General features: G+C 37.6%; 1 protein-coding gene across 1 annotated transcript in view; it reads right to left on the minus strand.

Annotated features, from left to right (window-relative positions):
- The window catches only part of SLC39A10 (solute carrier family 39 member 10), a 1,022,483-nt gene that overhangs the window by 150,755 nt on the left and 846,144 nt on the right, over positions 1-25,584 (minus strand). The window contains exon 8 of the mRNA XM_044075065.1: positions 16,051-16,131. Within this exon, the coding sequence (XP_043931000.1) occupies positions 16,051-16,131 (81 nt within the window). The remainder of the gene's footprint in view (positions 1-16,050; positions 16,132-25,584) is intronic.

Here is a 25,584-nt window from a genome sequence, read left to right on the forward strand (position 1 = left end):
AATTAACACAATTAATAAACAAACCCCCTAGGAGACAAACAGTGCTGCAATGCTATGCAATTAGAATCAGGCATAAAAAATCTTGTTGTGAGAATGTGGTCACAAGTTCAATGATGTTAACATTTCAATAAATAAAAATAGAAAATAAAAATAAAATGGAATAGAATCCAAGTGTGGTTAAAATACATGAATGTGTAACAATAAGTGGCATGTAAAATTTAATATTTAATATTTGAAAAATAAAATTAAAAATAATTAAATATTTCAGTTATAAACGGGCCATCCTTAATTTGAGAGCACTACTAATGTTATTGTTCTCATTCAAACCTGGGGGTCTTCCTGCATCCAATTTGAGTTGCTAAAGAAGTTCTCTGTATTCTAATGTTGTCTCCCAATCCCCACCTCTAGCCTCTGGTATTACCGGTTCTAAAACAAGGAACCTAAGTTCAAAATTGGAACAAGTAAGAGAATGTTTAAAAAATGCATTAGACTCCTTTTGTCTAAGTATGTCGTAGAAATGTTCGTAAATTCTTTTTCGCAAGGGCCTTTCAGTTTTTCCAATGTGAAAACTGGTACAGACTGTACATAGTCCTAAATAGACTACTCCTTTACTTCCACAATTAGTATAACAGTTGGCATTAAAAAGAAAATTCCTGGAAGGAATAAAGTGTCGAAGCATTAATAATGGCATGACATTGTTTACATGCCCCGCATTTAAAGGTGCCCGTTTTGGAATGTTGTATGTTAACCCGGGAGCAGTGTTTCCCCTCAAAGAGCTCTTTTAGGTTAACATCTCTCTTTCTTACGAACCTGGGATGTGTTGGTACTATATCCTACAGTTCATCATGAAGTGTTAAAACCGGCCAATGTCTCCTTACAGATTCCTCAATATCTGCGGAACTAAGGGAGTAAGTGTAAATGTAATTGCCATGGAGGTCAGTTACATCCTTATTGTTACCTATGTTAAAGGATATACCTTTACCTAAAAGCAGGGGATATTTTGTTGCTCTGTTGTCTATGACATCCTGTGCCAAAGCAGCAACAAGGGAGGGGGAATATCCTCTCTCCAAGAAAAGAGATTTCAAAAAATTGATTTCTTCTAAAAAATCAACAAAGGTGCTACACATCCTACAGGCTCTGATGAACTGCCCCTTTACAATGCCTTTCTTTTGATAAAAAGGATGCCCACTCTGGAAATGCAAATATGAATTAGAAAAGGTGGGTTTCCTGTAAAGTTTAAATTGGAATGTGTGGTTGTGATGGTCTTTGAACAGGGTGACATCAAGGTAGTGTAACTCATTTTCACTAATACTATAAGTGAAGGCCAAAAAATGAGTGGTGGAGTTGAGGTAATGAAAAAAGTCCAGGAACTGTTTTAATGTTCCATTCCAGAGAATACAGATGTCATCTAAAAACCTTTTATAGTGTGTTAAATATTGGGCCCAAGTGGTGGAAAAAAATGAACCTTTGTTCCCATCTGTGTAATACTACATTGGCATATAATGAAGCGCAGGAAGCGCCCATGGCCACTCCTTTTCTCTGTTTATAGAGCTCTCCATTAAAATAAATGAAATTATTCTTTAGAACAGTTTCCATGAATTCCACCAGAAGGCCAGTCACTTTGTTACTAAGACAAGCTTCCAAGGATAATACTTCATTAAACCATTCAAGGCCAACCGAGTGTGGAATGCTAGGGAATAAATCTACTATATCTATAGTGACCAATAGAGGTTGAAAAAGAGAGGATTCAATACCTTTGAGAAAGTCCCAGGAATCTTTACACACATGTTCTAGAGGGGAATCAAATTGCTTAGTAATGTGGTCAAAAAATTTCCCTAAAGGTTCCGTTATACCTAAACCTCAGGGGATCCAGACCTTTATGTATTTTTGGAATTCCAAAAATAATCGGAATTTTAGGTTTATTGACATGTAAATAGTTAAACAATCTTTTGTTTATGACACCTTGTAACGGATGGTCAGTAAGCATAAAATTAATTTTGGAAAAAGCAAGGTTAACTTCATTTCTAGAGACTATCTCATATTGGTCCGAGTCCTGTAACATGTCGTGGAGGTGACTATCATAATCGGAATTATACATAAGGACAACCCCACCACCCTTGTCGGGTTTCATGACCCGAATACTTTCATTCTTAAGGTGGTTTATAAGTCTGGCTCCTTGTTGGTCCAAATTAACAGGAATTGAATTAGTTCCCTGAGTGTGTGCAATTCTGAGGTCATTCTCAACCAATTCTTGAAAAACCTTAATTAAGGGGTGTGTGGGAGGGTTAAAGGTACTGGACCTCGAGAGGCCATTAGTAACCTTCTCTGTTACAATACTTAAATGAATGCTTGGCAGCAGTGGCAAAAAATATATATATAGTAAAAACCTCTCTGAACTTGTGGTAATTAAGGTGATCGTGGGAAGCCTTGGTTTGGAAACTCCATAAAGGTTCCAGACACTCAGTGTCAGTGCTTCTTGTAGGAATTACTCATAGCTGCTGTTAACACTGTCCACTCCATAAATGAGTCCAAATGCCTCACTCTAATTTCATCTTCCTCTGGAAACTCAGACTGGAGAGAAGTCTCTGACCTGGACATCTGGGACTGATCACAGCTTTCCATCCTCTGACACTTTGGGATGAGAACAAAATGACAATTCCCTGGGTTGGAGCTGAAGTAAATGCAGAGTCCTTGGGATTGAGCAAAATAAGAGGTTGTACACATGTCCTGTTACTCAGCTGGCAACACTAAGACATTTGGTATGTACTTTAGACACCAGTCTCCCAAATGACAAAGCCCCAGGAGGTCAGTCTTACCTGAAGGAGATGAACCACCCAGTGTCAGCGCTGAGGGTGGCATTGGTGTTAAGAGCTCAAATGCTGAACTGAACAATGTTAACACCAGCTGTGAGTAATTCCTGCAGCAGCACTGACACTGAGGGTCTGGAACCCAGCGACCCTCAATGCTGAGAGATTAGGCAACAAAGTCAAAATTACTGATAGTGGAATCAATATTGAAGGAAGATGTCCCATTAATGTTGATGCCAACGTTTGTGGAAAAAATGTCAACTTCAAAACACTCTGTGCCAAACAGGGTCCAAGGAAGGAGGAGAAAAGTGACCAGGGATCCTTTCTCTACATGCCCTAGAAACGGGGTAGAGAGGATTTAGTTTAACTTGGGCCCATTTCATACAATATTTTTGAAAAGCAACTTGGAGAAGAGGATCACATGTACTGGAGACAGACAAAATGTTTAGGTTTGACTTCAAAGGCACAACATTGCTAGAAATAACTGTTATTTTCTACTAAATGGGAGAAGGGAATTAAGACTTCTTTGAACTAGCAAATTGTTCAGCCTGAAGCAGTACATTACAGTAATAGATGGGTTACCTAAAAGAGTTGCCAAAGAAGAGATTGATTAAATGAATTAATTTTCTCTAATAAAGAATAAAAATCCAGGATAAGTAATTTTAAATAAGAGGATAACAAGACAAAATACATTGAATTTTTGTAAAGAAAGGGAATAGATTAAACGAGCAACTTAAATCTTCAATTTAGGACTTTTCCACACAAATTCATAATGGATTTTTAGATGGATTAGGTTTGCGGTGACCTAAAATAGATAAAAGTTTAATAACCCTGGATGAGAGGTTAAGTAACTTAACAGCCAAAAGTCTAATAAAGCTCATTCTTGCAAAGGTATTCAAATAAAATTGATTAGTTAGGATTTCATCAAAAAGTTAAACCTGAGTTTAAACTACAATTTAAACTCTATTTTATTAATTAACTGACTTGAAGTAAAGCCTTGCAATCTGAAATATCTGATAATATAAATGGAAATAGTGTTGATCTCTCAAAGTCCTCTACAATTCTCAAGGCAGGGGGTTGGGAGGGTAGCCTAATAGTTAAAGTGTTTGCCTTACAAACACAAGGTGCCAGGTTTGAGTCTCACAAGGGATAATTGGCTAGGCTTAAAATGGCCCGCAAGGGCAATTAGTCTAGTACTAATCTATGAACCTATGAACAGTTTGGATTATTAAATATAGTAAAATAATATCTGCAACAGACGTGATGCTAATTTTTATTGTTCCAAAACTTGTACCTACAGTTTAAATAGTGAATAAAGAGTGATAAAGGACATCCTTTGTCTCTTCACAGTTATGACCCTAACTGGAGGGGAAACATTCACACAGACTGTCAAACAAGTAGAAATGGATTAATCAAGGGCTCTGACAGCTTTAATAAATATGTCAGGAAAACTGAATTAATGAATACTTCATTGATTTGGGATCAAATGCCATGCAGGCATCTAGTGAAAATACTCAGAAAGTAAAACCACTGCACAAAGTTTGAAATGACCGCAGTTTTATTAAATACAATTAAAACAGATTTATCGCTTTCGCCCAGTATGCTAAGGCATCATCAGAGTCAAACTCAAACACTAAAATAACTTCCTATATACTGACTAAGTACATACATCATTTCCTGCCTGTTCTGCTTTGAAAACTATTTTTTCTTTAAAAAACAATGTTAAAACATTCCTCATAACATAATATAAAACCTTTCTTAAAAACATTTGAGAACTTATCAGCCAGGATACAACTATAGCAATTGTGATGGTAACAATATATATTTTAAATATTTTCTGCTCTATGTTTTAAAACACATGCTATTGAGATGTCATCATTAATCCCCCGTTTATTCTTGGCATCCACATGTAATTGCCATTCTGATTCTTTTATTTGTAAACCTAAATCTGGTTCATCACCCCTTCCTTCAATGAACACTCTATCCAACACAAAAAATATAAACTTTTTGAAGTTAATGCATTCATTACTGTGCATATACAGGGCACTACTCAGCTTCTGTTTCATAATGTCCCTGTTATGCTCTGCTATCCTCTCTCTCAAACGTCTTGTGGTCTTGCCCACATAAAAGGCTGGGCATGAGACACAGGTAGCCACATAAACCACAACTTTCGTGTTACAGTTACATACACCAGGGCATTGTAAATTTCTGTCAGATGTTATAATTACCACATAGGGACCATCATTAATAAACCTACATGATCTGCATGCAGCACATTTGTGCATTTTTGATCTGTATGCTACACTCGCTCTTGCTTTGTTTTTTCTCCAACATTTCTTTTATATTTGTTCCTCTATTGTATACTATTTTTGGTCACTTACCTATTTTTTCTTTTAAGTCATTGTCAAATATTTCTTCCCATAGTGCCCTGTATATGCACAATAATGAATGCATTAACTACAAAAAGTTAATATTTTTTGTGTTAGATAAAGTGTTAAAGTGTTTATTGAAGGAAGAGGTGGAGACCCAGATTTAGATTTACAAATAAAAGAAACAGAATGGCAATTACGTTTGAATGCCAAGAATAAACAGGGGATTAATAACAACTCAAAAGCGTGTATTTTAAAACACAGAGCAAAAAATATTTAAAATATATATTGTTACCCATCACAATTGCTATAGTTGTATCCTGGCTGATAAGTTCTCAAATGTTAAATGTTTTATGTTTTTAAGAAAAGTTTTATATTATGTTATGTGGAATGTTTTAACATTGTTTTTTAAAGAAAAAAATTTCAAAGCAGAACAGACGGGAAATGATGTATGTACTTGGTATATAAGAAGTCATTTTAGTGTTTGAATTTGACTCTGATGATGCCTTAGCATACTGGGCGAAAGTGCTAAGTGTATTTTAACTGTATTTAATGAAACTATGGTTGTTTCAAACTTCGTGCAGTGATTTTACTTTCTGAGTTATTAGTGGCTGAAGAAGTGGAGTGTGAGAAGTTTCTTTTGGATCTAGTGAAAGTACACTTATCAGTACCTCAGATTTTTTTTATTATAGTATGCTGGCATCTAGTAAAATGCACCTATCAGTATATTAGACTTTTTATTATAGTGTAGAAGTACCTGCGGTGGTGCTGCTGCGGTAGTGTTATCGCCTCACAGTAAGACACGGTCCGGTTCGATTTTCAGCTAGAGCGTCTTCTGCGTGGAGACATGCGTGAATGGGCGTACCTTCGTTGAAGGTTGTGCGTCAGGACTGGCAAGCCGGTACGTAAAAATCAACTGCCAATCATTAGCGGACCGGAGTTCCGCTGTGGCGACCCCTAACCGGGAAAAGCCGAAAGACACAAACAAACCAAACAAATTATAGTGTAGAAGTAGTTCTAATATAATATTATCCTCTTAGATTTGTCTCACCTCCACAAATCCCAAATGAAATCCTGAAATAATCTTACTGTCCTCTGTCATAAATATTTAGCTGTTAGTGCAAAGCTTAATATCAAGGTTAATTAAGGATATTGGGGGTTATTTTTTTTGACTGTCATAGACTGATTCATATATTGGTATGAAAACTCTTATTTTTTAATAACACTCTACAAAACAAAAAAGTCTGAAATTTTCTTTGCCCAGAGTAACACTAAGTTGACGCTGGGTTTAGTAACCTCAACATGTATTTGTACTCTTGGGTAGTTTCTATGGGTACTTGGTTGTTGCAAGGAATTATGCATTGATTGTGGACTGAGGCCAGCTTCGGCTAGGATCAAAAACATACACTTTTAGTATTTTTTTTTTTTTTTTGGTGTTAAGAAGAAATTTGCCATTAGTTAATCAGGTGGAGACTTAATGCAGGTCTCGTTTTACTTGTGTTTTAATAGTTCTGTATGATGGTCTAGATCTCTAAACTGCCAAGTCATTTGCACATAGGTGATGCATATATGGTAGGTCCACTGGCACTTGGTTTATAAACGGAGAAGAAAACTGGAGAGTGGGAGGAAGGATCCCTGGTGGGCACTCTTATTTAGGGGGACTGAAACTGATTTTAAGGATCTAATATGCACTGCAAAGCTTCTGTTGGAGAGGAAGTCCTTCGCTCGCAAAAGAGCTTGACTGCTTATTTCGACATTAATCACTGAATTAATGAGCTGGTGATGAGCAACCAGGTCAGATGCCTTAGTCAGGTCATTAAGTATTGACACAGTGAAGTTGCCTTTGTCTGTGTTCAGACGGATGCTGACTACGGTGTATAATGGAGTTCCTATGCTTCTTTTGTAAGAGTATAGTCAAGTAGATATTCACAAAGCTGAGAATGTGTTGATTTTTCAAATATTTTCTCAAGGGAAGGGAAGAAGGAAATTTGTCTGTTGTCATCTGCAGAAGATGGTGTTGGGATTTTTGGAATTGGCTTAACAATGGCTTGTTTTCACTGGGTTGACATGATATTTTCAGTTAGGCAAGATTTGTATGGGAGCTTCAAAATGCAGAAGATGGTGTATACTATCTAAGAAGCACAGTATCCAATGGTATTTGTTCTGCAAATGTCTCTTTTGTTTTAGCTGCTCTGAAGTAAAACAAGTATAGAATGGAGGGGAGGTTCGGGCTATGTGCAGGTTTGGTGTGGGATGTGTATGGGGTGGGGTGGGCCAAGTAAACATTTAAAGTCAACAGTGGAGATACCACTAAGGTGAAAAAAGGATTTTGTTATCTATGACAGTATATTTATTGGTGGCGTATCTAGTAACTTTATTGACTAGGTTCCAGAATTATTTTGGGTTACTTAGTAGAACATTTTTGGCTTGACTGATGGCTCACAGTTTTGTCTCCCCTAGTAGTGTTTTAGCCAGGTTTCTTAGGAGAAAAAAATTTTCACTGTTCTTCCTTGGGTAAATTTTCCATTTTCTACAAGCATCCTCTCTCAGTTTGAACAGTGCTGAACCTGTAGTTATGGAAACTGTAGGAGAGGTCTATGGTATAAACTTTGATTCAATATTTGGTTACAACAAAGATATATTGGTTTTAGGTTCATAGGTGTGTACTAGGCTAATGGCTGTGGAGCCTTTACAAGCCTAGCCCATAGGATTACCCTGGCATCGTGCCACCCGACCTTAGTTCCCAGTGCCTCTGTCGAGTAGAGCCACTGAAGTGATCCCTGGGGTGAATTTTCTATTTCCCATCCACATATCAAGACTTCTCTTGAAGAGGGCCAGTGAGGTGCTCTGTTGTTTGACATGTATGGGAAGTCTATTCCATAGCATGTGCAATCTCTGGGTTATGAACCGGTCCCTCCAGCACGTTCTGTTGATTGTGGTAATGAGGTTGAGGTCCCTGGAGTGTGTGGTGCAGATGGATTGGGATTTCTTTTATGTTGTAAGACAGGATTTGAGTTGCTCACGTTTGCTCTTTAAACTTCTAGCATTAGATAAAACATTTTTTGTGAAGCTGGATTTTGGGAGGGTATCTAGATATGTTATACTGTACCTGATGTGGTACTGGGTTTGTTTTGAGGCAGCTCCTAATAAGGAGAATGCTACAGTAGCCAGCCAAATAGTAAAACGCAGGAAGTTTAACTTGTGTGGTGATAAGGATGTTTTTAAGTCAAATTAGAGTGGCTTTGTAAATTATTAGTAATGTAATTCAACACTGTTGATGTTTTTAACTTCATTTTTATTTTCTATGAGTTTTTAAGAAAACTTATACATTTTTAAAAGTCATTAGTGTTCTTAGTAAACACCACTAGATGGTGCTGTATATTAGATTTTAATGGGTTACACACCATGCAGTTTTTGTAAGATTTTGATTCAACATATATATATATATATATATATATATATATATATATATATATATATATATATATATATATGTATTTCTTTAAGTATCAATCAAGTAGCTTGGGCCATGATTGGGTAGTTTGAATGTGGATATGGGTTGAAATGTATATAAAAATAAATGTATTCAATGATGGCTGTTGTTGCTGAAGAAGTTGAAGACGAAAACGTGTGGTTTATGTGCGTTATTTTGTTGGCGTTTTGAGAAGTATTAAACTGTCGTACCCTACTACCTGAATCGGATTTATTTGTGCTTGGTGACTGTGGTGGTTATTTCGTTTACTAATCTATGAACCTATGAACAGTTTGGATTATTAAATATAGTAAAATAATATCTGCAACAGACGTGATGCTAATTTTTATTGTTCCAAAACTTGTACCTACAGTTTAAATAGTGAATAAAGAGTGATAAAGGACATCCTTTGTCTCTTCACAGTTATGACCCTAATTGGAGGGGAAACATTCACACAGACTGTCAAACAAGTAGAAATGGATTCATCAAGGGCTCTGACAGCTTTAATAAATATGTCAGGAAAACTGAATTAATGAACACTTAATTGATTTGGGATCAAATGCCATGCAGGCATCTAGTGAAAATACTCAGAAAGTAAAACCACTGCACAAAGTTCGAAATGACCGCAGTTTTATTAAATACAATTAAAACAGATTTAGCGCTTTCGCCCAGTATGCTAAGGCATCATCAGAGTCAAACTCAAACACTAAAATGACTTTCTATATACTAAGTACATACATCATTTCCTGCCTGTTCTGCTTTGAAAACAATTTTTTCTTTAAAAAACAATGTTAAAACATTCCTCATAACATAATATAAAACCTTTCTTGAAAACATTTGAGAACTTATCAGCCAGGATACAACTATAGCAATTGTGATGGTAACAATATATATTTTAAATATTTTCTGCTCTATGTTTTAAAACACATGCTATTGAGATGTCATAATTAATCCCCGGTTTATTCTTGGCATCCACATGTAATTGCCATTCTGTTTCTTTTATTTGTAAACCTAAATCTGGTTCATCACCCCTTCCTTCAATGAACACTCTATCCAACACAAAAATTATAAACTTTTTGAAGTTAATGCATTCATTACTGTGCATATACAGGGCACTACTCGGCTTCTGTTTCATAATGTCCCTATTATGCTCTGCTATCCTCTCTCTCAAACGTCTTGTGGTCTTGCCCACATAAAAGGCTGGGCATGAGACACAGGTAGCCACATAAACCACAACTTTCATGTTACAGTTACATACCCCAGAGCATTGTAAATTTCTGTCAGATGTTATAATTACCACATAGGGACCATCATTAATAAACCTACATGATCTGCATGCAGCACATTTGTGCATTTTTGATCTGTATGCTACACTCGCTCTTTCTTTGTTTTTTCTCCAACATTTCTTTTATATTTGTTCCTCTATTGTATACTATTTTTGGTCACTTACCTACTTTTTCTTTTAAGTCATTGTCAAATATTTCTTCCCATAGTGCCCTGTATATGCACAATAATGAATGCATTAACTACAAAAAGTTAATATTTTTTGTGTTGGATAAAGTGTTTATTGAAGGAAGAGGTGGAGACCCGGATTTAGATTTACAAATAAAAGAAACAGAATGGCAATTACGTTTGAATGCCAAGAATAAACCGGGGATTAATAACAACTCAAAAGCATGTATTTTAAAACACAGAGCAAAAAAAATTTAAAATATATATTGTTACCATCACAATTGCTATAGTTGCATCCTGGATGATAAGTTCTCAAATGTTTTATGTTTTTAAGAAAAGTTTTATATTATGTTATGTGGAATGTTTTAACATTGTTTTTTAAAGAAAAAAATTTCAAAGCAGAACAGACAGGAAATGATGTATGTACTTAGTCAGCATATAAGAAGTCATTTTAGTGTTTGAATTTGACTCTGATGATGCCTTAGCATACTGGGCGAAAGTGCTAAGTGTATTTTAACTGTATTTAATAAAACTATGGTTGTTTCAAACTTCATGCAGTGATTTTACTTTCTGAGTTATTAGTGGCTGAAGAAGTGGAGTGTGAGAAGTTTCTTTTGGATCTAGTGAAAGTACACTTATCAGTACCTCAGATTTTTTTTATTATAGTATGCTGGCATCTAGTAAAATGCACCTATCAGTATATTAGACATTTTATTATAGTGTAGAAGTACCTGCGGTGGTGCTGCTGCGGTAGTGTTATCGCCTCACAGTAAGATGCTGTCCGGTTCGATTTTCAGCTAGAGCGTCTTCTGCGTGGAGACATGCGTGAATGGGCGTACCTTCGTTGAAGGTTGTGCGTCAGGCCTGGCAAGCCGGTACGTAAAAATCAACTGCCAATCATCAGCGGACTGGAGTTCCGCTGTGGCGACCCCTAACCGGGAAAAGCCGAAAGACACAAACAAAACAAAACAAATTATAGTGTAGAAGTAGTTCTAATATAATATTATCCTCTTAGATTTGTCTCACCTCCACAAATCCCAAATGAAATCCTGAAATAATCTTGCTGTCCTCTGTCATAAATATTTAGCTGTTAGTGCAATGCTTAATATCAAGGTTAATTAAGGATATTGGGGGTTATTTTTTTTTTGACTGTCATAGACTGATTCATATATTGGTATGAAAACTCTTATTTTTTAATAACACTCTACAAAACAAAAACGTCTGAAATTTTCTTTGCCCAGAGTAACACTAAGTTGACACTGGGTTTAGTAACCTCAACATGGTACTGGAAGTAAAATATATATATATATATATATATATATATATATATATATATAAAACTAGATACCTAGGTATTTGTACTCTTGGGTAGTTTCTATGGGTACTTGGTTGTTGCAAGGAATTATGCATTGATTGTGGACTGAGGCCAGCTTCGGCTAGGATCAAAAACATACACTTTTAGTTTTTTTTTTTTTTTTGGTGTTAAGAAGAAATTTGCCATTAGTTAATCAGGTGGAGACTTAATGCAGGTCTCGTTTTACTTGTGTTTTAATAGTTCTGTATGATGGTCTAGATCTCTAAACTGCCAAGTCATTTGCACATAGGTGATGCATATATGGTAGGTCCACTGGCACTTGGTTTATAAACGGAGAAGAAAACTGGAGAGTGGGAGGAAGGATCCCTGGTGGGCACTCTTATTTAGGGGGACTGAAAGTGATTTTATGGATCTAATATGCACTGCAAAACTTCTGTTGGAGAGGAAGTCCTTCGCTCGCAAAAGAGCTTGACTGCTTATTTCGACATTAATCACTGAATTAATGAGCTGGTGATGAGCAACCAGGTCAGATGCCTTAGTCAGGTCATTAAGTATTGACACAGTGAAGTTGCCTTTGTCTGTGTTCAGAAGGATGCTAATGGAGTTCCTATGCTTCTTTTGTAAGAGTATAGTCAAGTAGATATTCACAAAGCTGAGAATGTGTTGATTTTTCAAATATTTTCTCAAGGGGAGGGAAGAAGGAAATTTGTCTGTTGTCATCTGCAGAAGATGGTGTTGGGATTTTTGGAATTGGCTTAACAATGGCTTGTTTTCACTGGGTTGACATGATATTTTCAGTTAGGCAAGATTTGTATGGGAGCTTCAAAATGCAGAAGATGGTGTATACTATCTAAGAAGCACAGTATCCAATGGTATTTGTTCTGCAAATGTCTCTTTTTGTTTTAGCTGCTCTGAAGTAAAACAAGTATAGAATGGAGGGGCGGTTCGGGCTATGTGGAGGTTTGGTGTGGGCCAAGTAAACATTTAAAGTCAACAGTGGAGATACCACTAAGGTGAAAAAAGGATTTTGTTATCTATGACAGTATATTTATTGGTGGCGTATCTAGTAACTTTATTGACTAGGTTCCAGAATTATTTTGGGTTATTTAGTAGAACATTTTTGGCTTGACTGATGGCTCACAGTTTTGTCTCCCCTAGTAGTGTTTTAGCCAGGTTTCTTAGGAGAAATACATTTTCACTGTTCTTCCTTGGGTAAATTTTCCATTTTCTGCAAGCATCCTCTCTCAGTTTGAACAGTGCTTTTAATTCTTTGATAACTTCAGAGGTATAGTTTGGCTTAAATCAATCTGGTGATTTTTTTCAGGAAATGTTTATTTGGAAGGTGCTTAAAAGCAAGTTGGTTGCACAATTACTGGCTGTTGAGGGGTCTGACATATTGCAGATCAGATTACAATCAAGTATGGCTAGGTAATTTCTGAAGGTTTCAATGCTCTTTTTAGTTTTGTGTTGAAATGTGATTAATCTAGGAGGGGGTTATTTTGAAATTGATGTCTAAGGAAAATGTTATGACACAGTGGTCACTAATGTAAGGTGGGGAGATGAAGGTAGGGGAGATATTGGTTGGGATGAAATTTATAAAGACCAAGAACAGAATGATTCTGACATTTGGTCTGGAAGATTCTTGGACCAGCTGACTGATGCTCAGTTTGGATAGTCAATCGAGTACTAGTTGGCTAGGGAAATTAACATTAAAAGTTGGCTAGTATGATGATGTCATTGCTTAGTTTGTTTTGTAAAAGGATTTCACTAAGTAGTAGCTGAAGCCCGTTATAACTGCTTGAAAAGGGGTTGGGGTAAGCAATAGCCAAGAGGGTTTAGTAAGTGATGTAAAGCTGGAGTTCAATGGTTAGCTAGTTGGAGTCTGTGTCTGTGGGTAATGTGTTCTGTATAACAAGGGAAGCTTTAATGACATTTCTGATAAGGACGGCAGTCCTACCTCACTGCCTTTTTCCAGGGCAAGCACTGAAAAAGAACCTGTAGTTATGGAAACTGTAGGAGAGGTCTATGGTGTACGCTGGTTACTACAAAGATATATTGGTTTTAGGTTCATAGGTGTGTACTAGGCTAATGGTTGTGGAGCCTTTACAAGCCTAACCCATAGGATTACCCTGGCATCGTGCCACCCGACCTTAGCTCCCAGTGCCTCTGTCGAGTAGAGCCACTGAAGTGATCCCCGGGGTGAATTTTCTATTTCCCATCCACATATCAAGACTTCTCTTGAAGAGGGCCAGTGAGGTGCTCTGTTGTTTGACATGTATGGGAAGTCTATTCCATAGCATGGGCAATCTCTGGGTTATGAACTGGTCCCTCCAGCACGTTCTGTTGATTGTGGTAATGAGGTTGAGGTCCCTGGAGTGTGTGGTGCAGATGGATTGAGATTTCTTTTATGTTGTAAGACAGGATTTGAGTTGCTCACGTTTGCTCTTTAAACTTCTAGCATTAGATAAAGCATTTTTTTGTGAAGCTGGATTTTGGGAGGGTATCTAGATATGTTATACTGTACCTGATGTGGTACTGGGTTTGTTTTGAGGCAGCTCCTAATAAGGAGAATGCTACAGTAGCCAGCCAAATAGTAAAACGCAGGAAGTTTAACTTGTGTGGTGATAAGGATGTTTTACAGAGGTATTTGTAGCAGGCATTCGAATGAAGAATTGCTTGTGCGTGATGTCCAGGAGGTTGGATCTTGTTCTGGGGGAAGTGAGGATACTGCTACTGACAAAGGTTTAACGGCTGTGAAGTGGGTCCATTGTGTATAATGATTTGTTTCCCTAAGTGATTTCTCACCATCTATTTACAGATCATTCAACCACCTCCTATCTCAAGCCCATTCATTCCCATGGAATGAGGGAATACCTTCTGATCCTCTATGGGTAGAACTGTCCTGAAGAGCTGTCACAAACATTGAGGAGGTTTGGTGCTGCTGTCAGCCTTTTGGTATTGATTTATTTTTTATGTAAGGCCCTAACCACCACTGTGGATGCCAAAGTGGGCACTTTCATTACAGCAGGGACTGTCTATGCCCCTCTATCACAGCTTGTGCTTGCTCCTTTGCATAGCCAACAAGATCTGCAATCAATGGCTTGAGTAGCCATCCATATATAGTTCCCTATACTGGTTCCTATCCTTTCAGTTGTGTCCCTGTCCTCCAGCAGTAGCCATGTTGGGAGTGGCGGCCTGAGATGTTCTAAATTGACCCCACAAGAATGGGCAATCTCCTCCTCCTCCTGGCCACCAAGTCAAGTGTCTGAGCCACAAATCAAACCTAGGTTGCCTGAGCCAGAGTCAGGACCCTTATGCCATCAGCATGGCCAGTGTGTATCCTGATGTTATGTGAACAGATTATGGACTGTTTGCTTGCAACAGAGTTAGAAAGAGGAAGGTGGTGCTCTATATCCAATGCATTGCAGTTAGTAGAGATGGAGTGAGGGGGAGTTTGTGGAAACAATTACATCTTCAAAAGATATGCCCACATGAGGGTAAACCTGTAGGCAAGGAACCTTCATCACCTTATTCCATACATGCATCTGGAGCGTTTCTCCCCGGGCATCCGCTGAAAACAGGCTCTGTGGAACCTAGTCGGGCATTCCCAGTCAACAAATGTTAAATAAATAAAAAAAAAAAAATGGGGGTGGGGACAGAGTATGCAAGGTCATATCTTCACTCTAAGCTTCTGAGTATGGAGGAGTAGGTTTCCTCCTCCTCCTCTTCTTTTCACAGTCCTTCTATTTTATGTTCAATAAATGCTACTACAGCCTTCCCTCCTTGCCAAAGTCTTTATTAAGGGAAGCAAAAGGCACATGTGGATTATGTCGTTCTCTCCTCCTAGACAAAAAAGGGCACTGAAAAAGATTATCTTTAGGAAGGGACAGATAAGCCACAACAACTGCATGCAACTTTCTCTGTGAATGTTATTTATACTTATTCTAACCAGAAAATTGTTGAATTAGACACAAAAACTCTTATGTCACCCTCCCAGGACTGCTGAGTAACAAGGCTTTGATGACACAAAGACTGCATGCACCTACTACAGTGTCTGTAAGTGATAAGCTCAGAAGAGACTCCAGGGAATATTTTACAGTCAAGAAGCACTCTAAATTTCACTGCTTAGAGAATGCAATCTCAGAGTCTATGGATGTCCCCATGCTAAAGAATCTGGCCAAGGATCAGCATCCACCTCTGGCAGACATCGGATTAGATATTTGAATAATGCAATGATCCTTATTCAGTGTTAATCACACACACACACACACACACACTGCACTTGCATCATCCAAGACTTACAATTATTAACTACAAATTTAATTCTGTCAACATAAGTGATACAGGACTTCAGCATATGTACAGAGAATGGGTCAAATTCAATGTTTAAACTCCAACATTAACATGCAGAGGAATATATTCACCAAGGTGGAGAGTAGGGTTGGTGAATGTTAAACCCTGTTGCAAATGGGCTGGTCACGAAAGTGTCAATACCACGCTCACAAAAACTCTTCACTCTTGCAAACAAATGGAAACCATGGAAGATGATGGATGGAGGGAAAAGGATGATGTAGCTCAGTCTAGCAAAACTAACAGAACCAAATATAGTAATTATGTATTCTCCAACTTACTTACCCAATTCATGAGGAAGCTCATGACAAAATACAGCTACAGAAGTACTGATTCCTCCTGTTAGACCAGCACTGAAAGCAGCACCTAAAAAAAGGCAATGCAAGTATTTACCAACAAGTTAACTGTAATAACAATATTATTTACATACATATCTATATTCTGGATCTATATAGATATATATATTACACTTGCGCGCAGACACACACACACACACACACACACACACACACACACACACGCATGCAAGCAAAACTGACAAAACAGATGCTAAACAATTCTGATAAGACTGTTGTGGTAGAAAATTGGAATTAGGATTAAAGAAGGTGGTAAACTGCCTGGGAAGGTGGGGGAGGGGGTCAGGATTGTAATGAATGAACACAAAGGCAGAATGATACAAGTGGTCAGGAATAAAAATAACATGCACCCTAAAAATGGAGAACATAAAATACATGCAACAGGTGAAAAGTTATAAATATTAATCCTAAAATGAAGGTGGAAATGTCACAGAGGGCATTGGACTTAGAAAATACAGTAAAAGCAGGACAGACTACAGCACTTTTTAAGGTCTTCAAAAAGCAAGCAATTCATTCAGATAACCAAAAAAGACCTGGAGACATACCTCTCAACCGTACCGAATTCCTCGTAAATACCGGTTCTGAGGGCAAAATATTGGGGTGCCATGAATTCCTGAGAGGCCTTGTTAATTTCCAGATTTCCTGTGTTTTTTTTTTTTTTTAACAAATTTGTCCCCGACATCATCACGTGCAGGACGTGCAATGGCGTCAGCTGACAGCCTGTCAGAATTCCATAATTTAATTTAATTTGCTGCAGAGTCAGGCTGGTCTGGTTCGCGGGTTTATTCAGGCAGGTAAAGCACTACTACATGTGCGAGAGAAACAGCTACAGCAGTTTTAGTATTTTTTGTTAAGGTTATTAAGTGAACGATCGGCAATCTTTGTGCTCTTTGTTAAGTTTCAGTTATTGCAGACTTGAGGATTTTGTTCTATGACCGAACACCTAAGCTTGAGCTTCTGTATTTTATTTGTTAAGCCAGCAGCTTCTGTATTGTTATTTGTTAAGCTTCAAGCTTCCTTATGTGAAAGTGCAACTCTCATGCTGTACGTTTTCAAGTCTTGAGGAGTGTGTGGCTGCATTAAGCATGCATATATCTTTGTGCTTTGAATGAACAAACAGCAACAAGTTTTAGGCATATTTCCTTAAGTGGAATGGCTGCATCATTTAAGTTTTACCTGTGTGTGTATACAGCAGGCATAGTGCAACATAACATAAGTGGAATGGCTGGCTGCATTTATTTGTTTACCTTTCCCTAAGGAGTGTGTGGCTGCATTAAGCATATGTCTTTGAACAATGAACAGCAAGTTTTAGACACCATTCCATAAGTGGAATGGTTGCATTTACATTAAGCAATGAGAATATGTCTTTATGCTTCGTAAGTGGAACTGCTGCATTACATTAAGCATATGTTTGAACGGCTGCATTCACATTTCGTAAGTGGAACTGCTGCATTTACATTAAGCACATGTCTTTGTTCTTTGTAAGTAGAACTGCTGCATTTACATTAAGCATATGTCTTTGAACAGCACATTTTAGGCATATTTCCTTAAGTGGAAAGGCTGCATCATTTAAGTTTTATATTTGTTTACCTTTGGAATGTGTTCCTTAACTGGAATGACTCTTTGTGCTTTGAACGAATGAACAGCAAGTTTAGGCATACTTCCGTAAGTGGAACGGCTGCACTTAAGTTTTATATTTGTTTACCTTTCCCTAAGAAGTGTGCGGCTGCATTAAGCATGCGTACGTCTTTGTGCTTTGGACAAACAGCATGTTTTAGGCATATTTCCTTAAGTTCAGGCATATTTCCTTAAGTGGAATGGCTGCATCATTTAAGTTTTATATGTGTTTACCTTTGGAGTGTGTTCCTTAAGTGGAACTTTGTGCTAGACTTTGAACGAACAAACAGCAAGTGTAGGCATATTTCTGTAAGTGGAATTGCTAAATGTATTTGTTTACCTTTGGTTTGGAGTGTGTGTGCATGGCAAGCAGGCAGGCAGAGTGGAACGTCTGGCTGCACTTAGAAGTGTTACCTTAGGCTGCATTTAGAAGTGTGTTAACCAAGGCTGGCTGCATTTAGAAGCGTGTTACCCAAGGCTGGCTGCATTTAGAAGCATGTTACCCAAGGCTGGCTGCATTTAGAAGCGTGTTACCCAAGGCTGGCTACATTTAGAAGCGTGTTACCCAAGGCTGGCTGCATTTAGAAGCGTGTTACCCAAGGCTGGCTGCATTTAGAAGTGTGTTACCTAAGGCTGGCTGCATTTAGAAGTGTGTTACCTAAGGCTGGCTGCATTTAAAAGTGTGTTACCTACGGCTCACTGCATTTACAAGTTTGTTATCTTAGGCTGCATTTAGAAGTGTGTTACCTAAGGCTGCATTTATTTACAAGTGTATTACCTATGGCTGCGTTTATGTGTATGTGTGGCAAATCAGTCGGAACTGAATTTACTAAATGATAGGAAAACTGAAACTTAAATGGCCATCTTTCAGGAAATGCACAGTAACACAAAAAATGTATTCCAGAAACTTTTCTAAGATGATACAAGCAATGTTTAAAATGTGTCCCTGGTTTTGGGCCTTTTGTCCCCCACCCCCAATAAATGTTGGCTTTTTCCATATTTCTTGTGCTGCACAGTTCTTCAGGGGGAGAGAAGTTTAGTGCTGCTTATACCAAGCTTGCTTGTGTTGTTAGTAGCATAACAGGTAGAATGTTCACTTTTGATGTAGAAGGTTGTGGGTTTCATTCCCACAGTATGTAGATGGATTGCTGATACTGTACTGCGTTGCACTTTTGAAGGGGGTGGATGCTGCAGTCCTGAGAATGTCCTCTTTGGCAGTGATACCTAGTAACTATGAACCTGTTATCAGTTTGCCATCCATTCCTTATTGCAATATTACTAGCTTATCATTTTTTAATGTAACATAGACAATTTATTCCTCAAGGGCAACATGCACTTTATTTGTAGATGAAACAATAAAATAAAAAGTTGTTTGCTAGCAGCAACCTCTTCATTAGTTACAGATCTCTTTAATGTGGAATTATTTAGATTACTTTTACTTCTGCAGAGATTGTGCATATTTACTGATACTGGTGGAATTTAGAAGTTTGAGTAGACTTTTATGATGGCAATGTTCTGAAGTGGGCAATTTTGTCATTATTGCTTCATGCATTTTGTTTCATTGCTTACTTCAAAAATGTTCAAAATAAATTTTAATATGAGCTCTAACAAGTTTGCTGTATTATACACGGAATATAATTTAATACAATCAGGAAGGTGTATCAAAGAACACATGTATGTTACGTGTGCAAGGGGCCTATGATTTGAAAACAGCCCAAAGGTAATCTTTATCCGCCACTGGCCAGATGCATTTTCTTTGATGTTGGTTTCAATGAATGTGTGTGTCAAGGGCAGAGAAGTTTTAATGCCAAGTTTATTTCCATTGTGAGACTGTTTTGGTTTGTTTAGTAGATGTCTATTAGTGTTTGTGCTACAAAATGTAAAATAAAAGTTTTAAATGAAATCCAAATAATCATAGTAGAAGTAAAGCAGTATGCGCATTACAGTGTTTATGGTAACTGGGGCAAAATAGTCAAGTAATGGGACATTAGAATGGCTGCAGGGGGGAGGTTGTGTATGGGGGGCCCCATTCAACCATGATTTTCTGAGGGGGAAGGGTGGCAAACTCAGACAGTCTCGGGGAGGGCACAAACTCTAGCTACGCCACTGATCAGTAGGCCATGGAGAATGACATTTGGAGGTACTAGCAAACTAAAATATTCTTTTGCAAAGATTAAAATATTACCTACCATTAAATGCCCAACTCTTACCACAAAACTCACATACTGTAAGTCACCAAAAACAAAATCCTAAGGTTCATCATCTTCTCCCTTTCCCAGTGAACATCATTGCTACACATTTTAAAAAAAATAGTTACAGTTTACTTCAGGGTCTGGGCTCTGGGGCCATATTTTGGTTGTCTGTACTTCAGTTTGCCTTTGAAAAGTATATCCCACAATTCCACTGGAGTGGGAGGGGTTACATAATTATGCATGCAAATTTTATGTTAATCAGCGTACAAATCTGTACATATTTTTCATCGGCCTTTGTCCAGATTTTTGAGGTTTCCAGGTTGAGAGGTATGCCTTGAGATTAAACAAGCTCGCATTTCAATATATGCCATCTAGTCTACAGTGAGGGTCTTATAATAAAACACAGACGGCTGAGTTACAAGTTCTTAATGAGAGTAATTCTGTATAGATTTTTATCACCAATTTATCTACATGCAAAATGTGTGACAATGCCTAACTTACTTAACCAGACCACAGCTCTAGTGTCACTTCCCATTATAAAAAGTGTTGCTCAACTAAAAATAAATTAATAAAACCTGAAAATTATTAATTTACCAAGCTGGTAGGATTCAACACACAAATGACTGTAGTATGCCTCCTGCTATCAGTAGCAGAGGACTAGAAGGGGAGGTTGCAGAAATCAAATAATATTTGCAGAATGTATTTCATTCTTCAGGTCATTAGCTTATACATTGTTTGTCAGTCAATAGTTTAAAACAGTGTTAAGTCAGACAGACATCTGAATGCAAGAAAAGAGAGATTATTTTTACATTGACGCCACTGGGGTAAAGAAAGAGGGGGATGGGGACCAGACTGATCAAAACGCTCAAGTCATAAACAAAAGTTATTTACTCATAAGGCTGGATCCTTTTCAAACTAGAGAGTCCAATATAATTGTTGGATAAGGAGCTGATTGTCAGATCTGCTAGTGCTCCCAGCCATGGGCTCCTTCAGATTTTTCATCCCATAATTCCTTGTGCCCTCATTAATCTCAGATCTAGTTTGACAGCTTGAAGAACATAATGCTGTCAAAATGAAAATGGATAGAAGTCATGGGAGTTTCAGTTAACCTGCAGATATCTCAGAATGAGGTGATAATTTGGAAGGGAGAAAGTGGGAGGGTGTCTTATCAATCTGCCTAGGGTGAAAACAATCCAGCTTTATGCTAAGTACATAACTTTCATATCCTATTTCATCCAACTGTCCAAGCAACTGTTTGGACAGAATCCCAAGCTATCTGATATCCCAGAGATGGGACCATGACAGGATACCTTTGAGAAATGAAGCTCTGAATGCAGCTCTGGTCTGAGAAAAGATTCCAGTTTAAAATGTTTGGAAAATGTCGGCAATGTAGACCAAGGTGCTGCTACACAAATAACATCAATGAAAGAATTCCTAAAAAAGACTGTAGAAGTTGCCATTGATCTTGTGGAATTAACTTTTGGCTTTGAGGTTAGGGTCTTGTTGTGGGAAGAATAAACAAAGAAAATACAAACTGTTAGTCAGCTGGGGAGTATTTAGAGCTCAGTTTGTTAGGTGCAATGGATACAAAACTGGAAATCTTTTCTAAAGGTTTTGGTTTGATGTAGGCAGAAGCTAAGTTACTTGTGTGCAGCAAAAGTATGCAGTAGATACACTTCTTTATTGGAGTAATTTGGGAACAATGGAAGATAAACAGATTGGTTAATATCACTCTAAGAAACCACTTTAGTGACAGTTAGGTCTTAGACTGACTATCATTCTGGAAAAAACAATAAGGCATATAGATTTGAAACTAGAAAGGGATAATTTGATAGCTATCAGAAAAAGTGTTTTCCAAGACAAACATTTCAAGTCTGCAGAAGGCACTGGTTCAAATGGAGGCTTTGTTAGTGCTTCTAACACTAAATTTATATTCCATAAGGGAGTAGGGGCAAGGGACGGGAGGAAGAACCACCTCTTCGAGGAAGGTCTTGCACAGCTTATGAGAAGGCAAGGTACTGTCCTGAAATCCAGAGTGGTAACTGGAAATTGAAGCTAAATGTACCTTAATGGTGGAATGGTTGGAGCATGCTTTAAACAATGTAGATAGAAAACATAATGCATCTGCAATGGAGACAGAACAGGGATCACGCCATTGACTGTTTGCTTGCTAGTTGATGCCTTCTGTAAAAACTGGTTCTTAAGTGAATGGAGGGTTGTGTAGTAGACTGGGAGGGGGCCTCACTGGCAGACTACAGCGTCCCTGAGTGACTGTCCCTCTACGGGAGATAGCTTGAAGTAGCTACTGCATTTTTTGTTGAGTGGGGAGGCAAACAAATTGTAGTAAGGCTGGGCACAGTGGCTGACATTTCTGGAGCCACATCTGGACTGAGTGACCCCTTGCAAGACATTAGAATACACCTACTAAGCCTGTCTCTGGTAGCCAAATGGACCTCCTCAGGAGTGAATCTCATACCCACTGTCATACAGTTTAAGAGCGTTAGGCACGGCTGGTGTCATAAACAAGCTTGTTTGACCAATACAGAAAATAAAGCCACGCTGGATCCAATTCCCAATGAATAGGATTATTGCAAAAAACCAGACCGGTTTCAATGTTAAGCTTTCATCAGAGTTTTACAAGACAAAATAAGAACTGCTCTATATATACTAAAGCGAAGATAATGACATCACTTCCTGTCAAGAAGAAAAAATATTAATGAAATTACAAATAAAACCAAACTATCTTAATATCAGTTGGTTAGAAAATAAAATGTTACCTTGGTGTGGTGAAGAAGATATGTGCTGTATAGAATAAAAATGGTTAGCACAATTAGACATAATTTCATAAAATTCACTGTAATAATGTCAATAAGTCATATTGGGGTGACAATGTAAACACACATCAATGTGAAGTGAGAATGCTTGAGAAAAACAAATGTAATAAATAAACATTTTAAGTAAATCACATTTATCATTTAAGCCTGGTGGGAAAGCCCCACCCGAGTTTGACTATCCATCTTTTCTCTTTTTTGTTAAGAATGTCATGCCATCCTGTTTTGAATGCCCGGTTTCCAATGATGTTATCAATGATACAAAATGAAAATTTGGCTGTGGGATGCTTAATGGTGTGTCTGTATAGTGCGTTTGTTGGCCTACAATTTCTGATATCTCCCAAATGTTCCGATATCCTGATACGAAATTGTCTAGATGTTTGACCTACATAGAATGCCTGACACGTGCAGGTAGCTAGATAAACAATCCAGTCTGAACTGCAGTTTCCAAAAAATTTTTTATATCATGTAACTGACTAGTATTTTTGCTTGTGAAACTTTTAGTTTTGAATATGTAACCACAAAAACTGCAGTGGCCACAGGGATATGTACCAACTAGTTTGTCCCCGTTAATGTTCTCTGCATACAAGAGTTATCATCCATGATACTCCTTTTATAGTGAGAAAAATGGGAACCTAGTGTTTTACCCTTCCTATATGAAAAATAACATGTCGTTCTCTCCTAATCCTCCAAAGGAGGGTGAGATTTGAGTATGTTCCAATGTGTATTAATAATATTGATAAGATTGTGACTGTTTCTTCCATATGTGGTGACAAATCTGCATATATCTGGATTATTGGATCTGGCTTTTTTCTTGTAAACTAGCAATGAATCCCTGGGTTGGGTGTTACTCCATTGTGCAGCAGAACTGATTGTATCCCAATGATATCCTCTGGCCAAAAATCTATTGGCTAAATCCTCATGATGTATATTTAAATCCTGTTCCGATGAACATATTCTTTTTATTCTCAGAAACTGAGATTTCGGAATGTTCTTAATAATGTGTTTCGGATGGAGACTGTTGGCATGTAGCAGGGTATTATATTGTGGAAATTTACGATGTACAGATGTTTTGAGTGTATGATCAGGTTGTCGTTGTAAATGGACATCTAGAAAATGAATGTCATTCAGATCATATTCCACAGTAAATTCAGTCCCCCACATGTTTCCATTAAGATGTTCCATAAATTCTTGAAGGTAGTCAGGTCCTCCTTTCCATACAAGCCAACAGTCATCCAAGTATCTCCTCCAGATGTCAATTTCCGGAAGATACACATTATGCAATTCGTCATAAATGATATGCTCTTCAATATACCCCATATATAGGTCAGTTACACGATATAAAATTTTTTGGAAACTGCAGTTCAGACTGGATTGTTTATCTAGCTACCTGCACGTGTCAGGTCAGGCATTTTCTAATGGGTCACAAACATCTAGAATCAGGATATAGGGGAACACAACATTTTGGGAGATATCATTGTTGCAGGCCAACAAACGCACTATACAGACACACCATTAAGCATCCCACAGCCAAATTTTCATTTTGTATCATTGATAACATCATTGGAAACCGGGCATGCATGACAGGATAGAAAAAAAAAAAAACTTCAAGAAAAGATGGATAGTGCTAAAATGATTCATTCTTAAAATGATTGTTAATTAAAAAATTTATTTACTTAAAATGTTTATTTTTTACACTTGTTTTCTCCAAGCATTGTATTCACATTATTGATACATATTATTCTCATTGAACATTATTAAGTTGATATTTACAGTGAATTTATGAATATTATGTTACATTTTTTATAATCCATTTTATTCTATACAGCATTTTTCTTTCTCTACCCAACAACACATATTATATTTTCTTTTAAAAACCACTGATATTTATTTGGTTTGGGTACAATTTAAGGTGGACAACTTTTTTGGTTTAGTTATTTTCTTTGTAAATTTTTATTTTTATTTTTTATTTTTGATTTTCTTTTCTCTTTTCTTTTTGACGCAGTTGGATATGATTATTTCCATATATATTTATATGTCTCTTTGTCTTTGTAACTACTGATGAAAGCTTAACACCAACAAACCGGTCTAGTTTTGGTGCAATAAATCCTATTCATTGGAACCATTCGAGGTGCTGGCTTTATTTTCTGTATTGGCCACTATCATACACTCATGACTTAATGTTGAGTAGACTTCCGAGCACCTCTCGTCTGGTGGGACCTCCTGATGGCTCTTTTTTGAAGGAGGGTAGAAATTTTGCAAACAGCCACAATATTTGTTGAGGTGGAACACTTGGTAATGTTGACCTTTGGATAAATGGTACGGTATAACCTCTGGATATCTCACACCTAGTAGTCCTGCATGACGGCCATCCATGCAGTTAAGTAATGAGACACACTTTCCACGACTGACTCCAGAGACAGGCAGTTGGGCAGGTCTTTGGGGTGTTAATTTGGCCTTCCTAAGAAGGGTTCTCTATACTCCTGGTTTTGTGGACACCTTCAACCTTGTGGTCAATGTCCCTTAAAGGGGCCACCTCTGCTACAGCTGCCCCAATTGGACGATGAGTAGAAGGTCAGATGCTGGGAAATTTGAAACCACAAGGATATGGAACCCTTCTGACCCCCATTAAAGGATCTTTGAAGGTTCTCAAATTTGACTCCCAGAAGAGAAAGAATCTTTCCATCTTGCTCACACCTCTTCAATTTTTCCTAACTCTTGGTCTGAAAACAGAACTATCATAGGGGTGTTGTTGAAAGGCATTTTAAAGATGTCCATAAAGTTGCAAAATTGAAGCCAGGCATGATGTCTGAGAGTTATGCC

The sequence above is a fragment of the Protopterus annectens genome, chromosome 6.part0 (assembly GCF_019279795.1).
Source record: "Protopterus annectens isolate FY-2018-M chromosome 6.part0, PAN1.0, whole genome shotgun sequence".
Classification (NCBI taxonomy): domain Eukaryota; kingdom Metazoa; phylum Chordata; order Ceratodontiformes; family Protopteridae; genus Protopterus; species Protopterus annectens.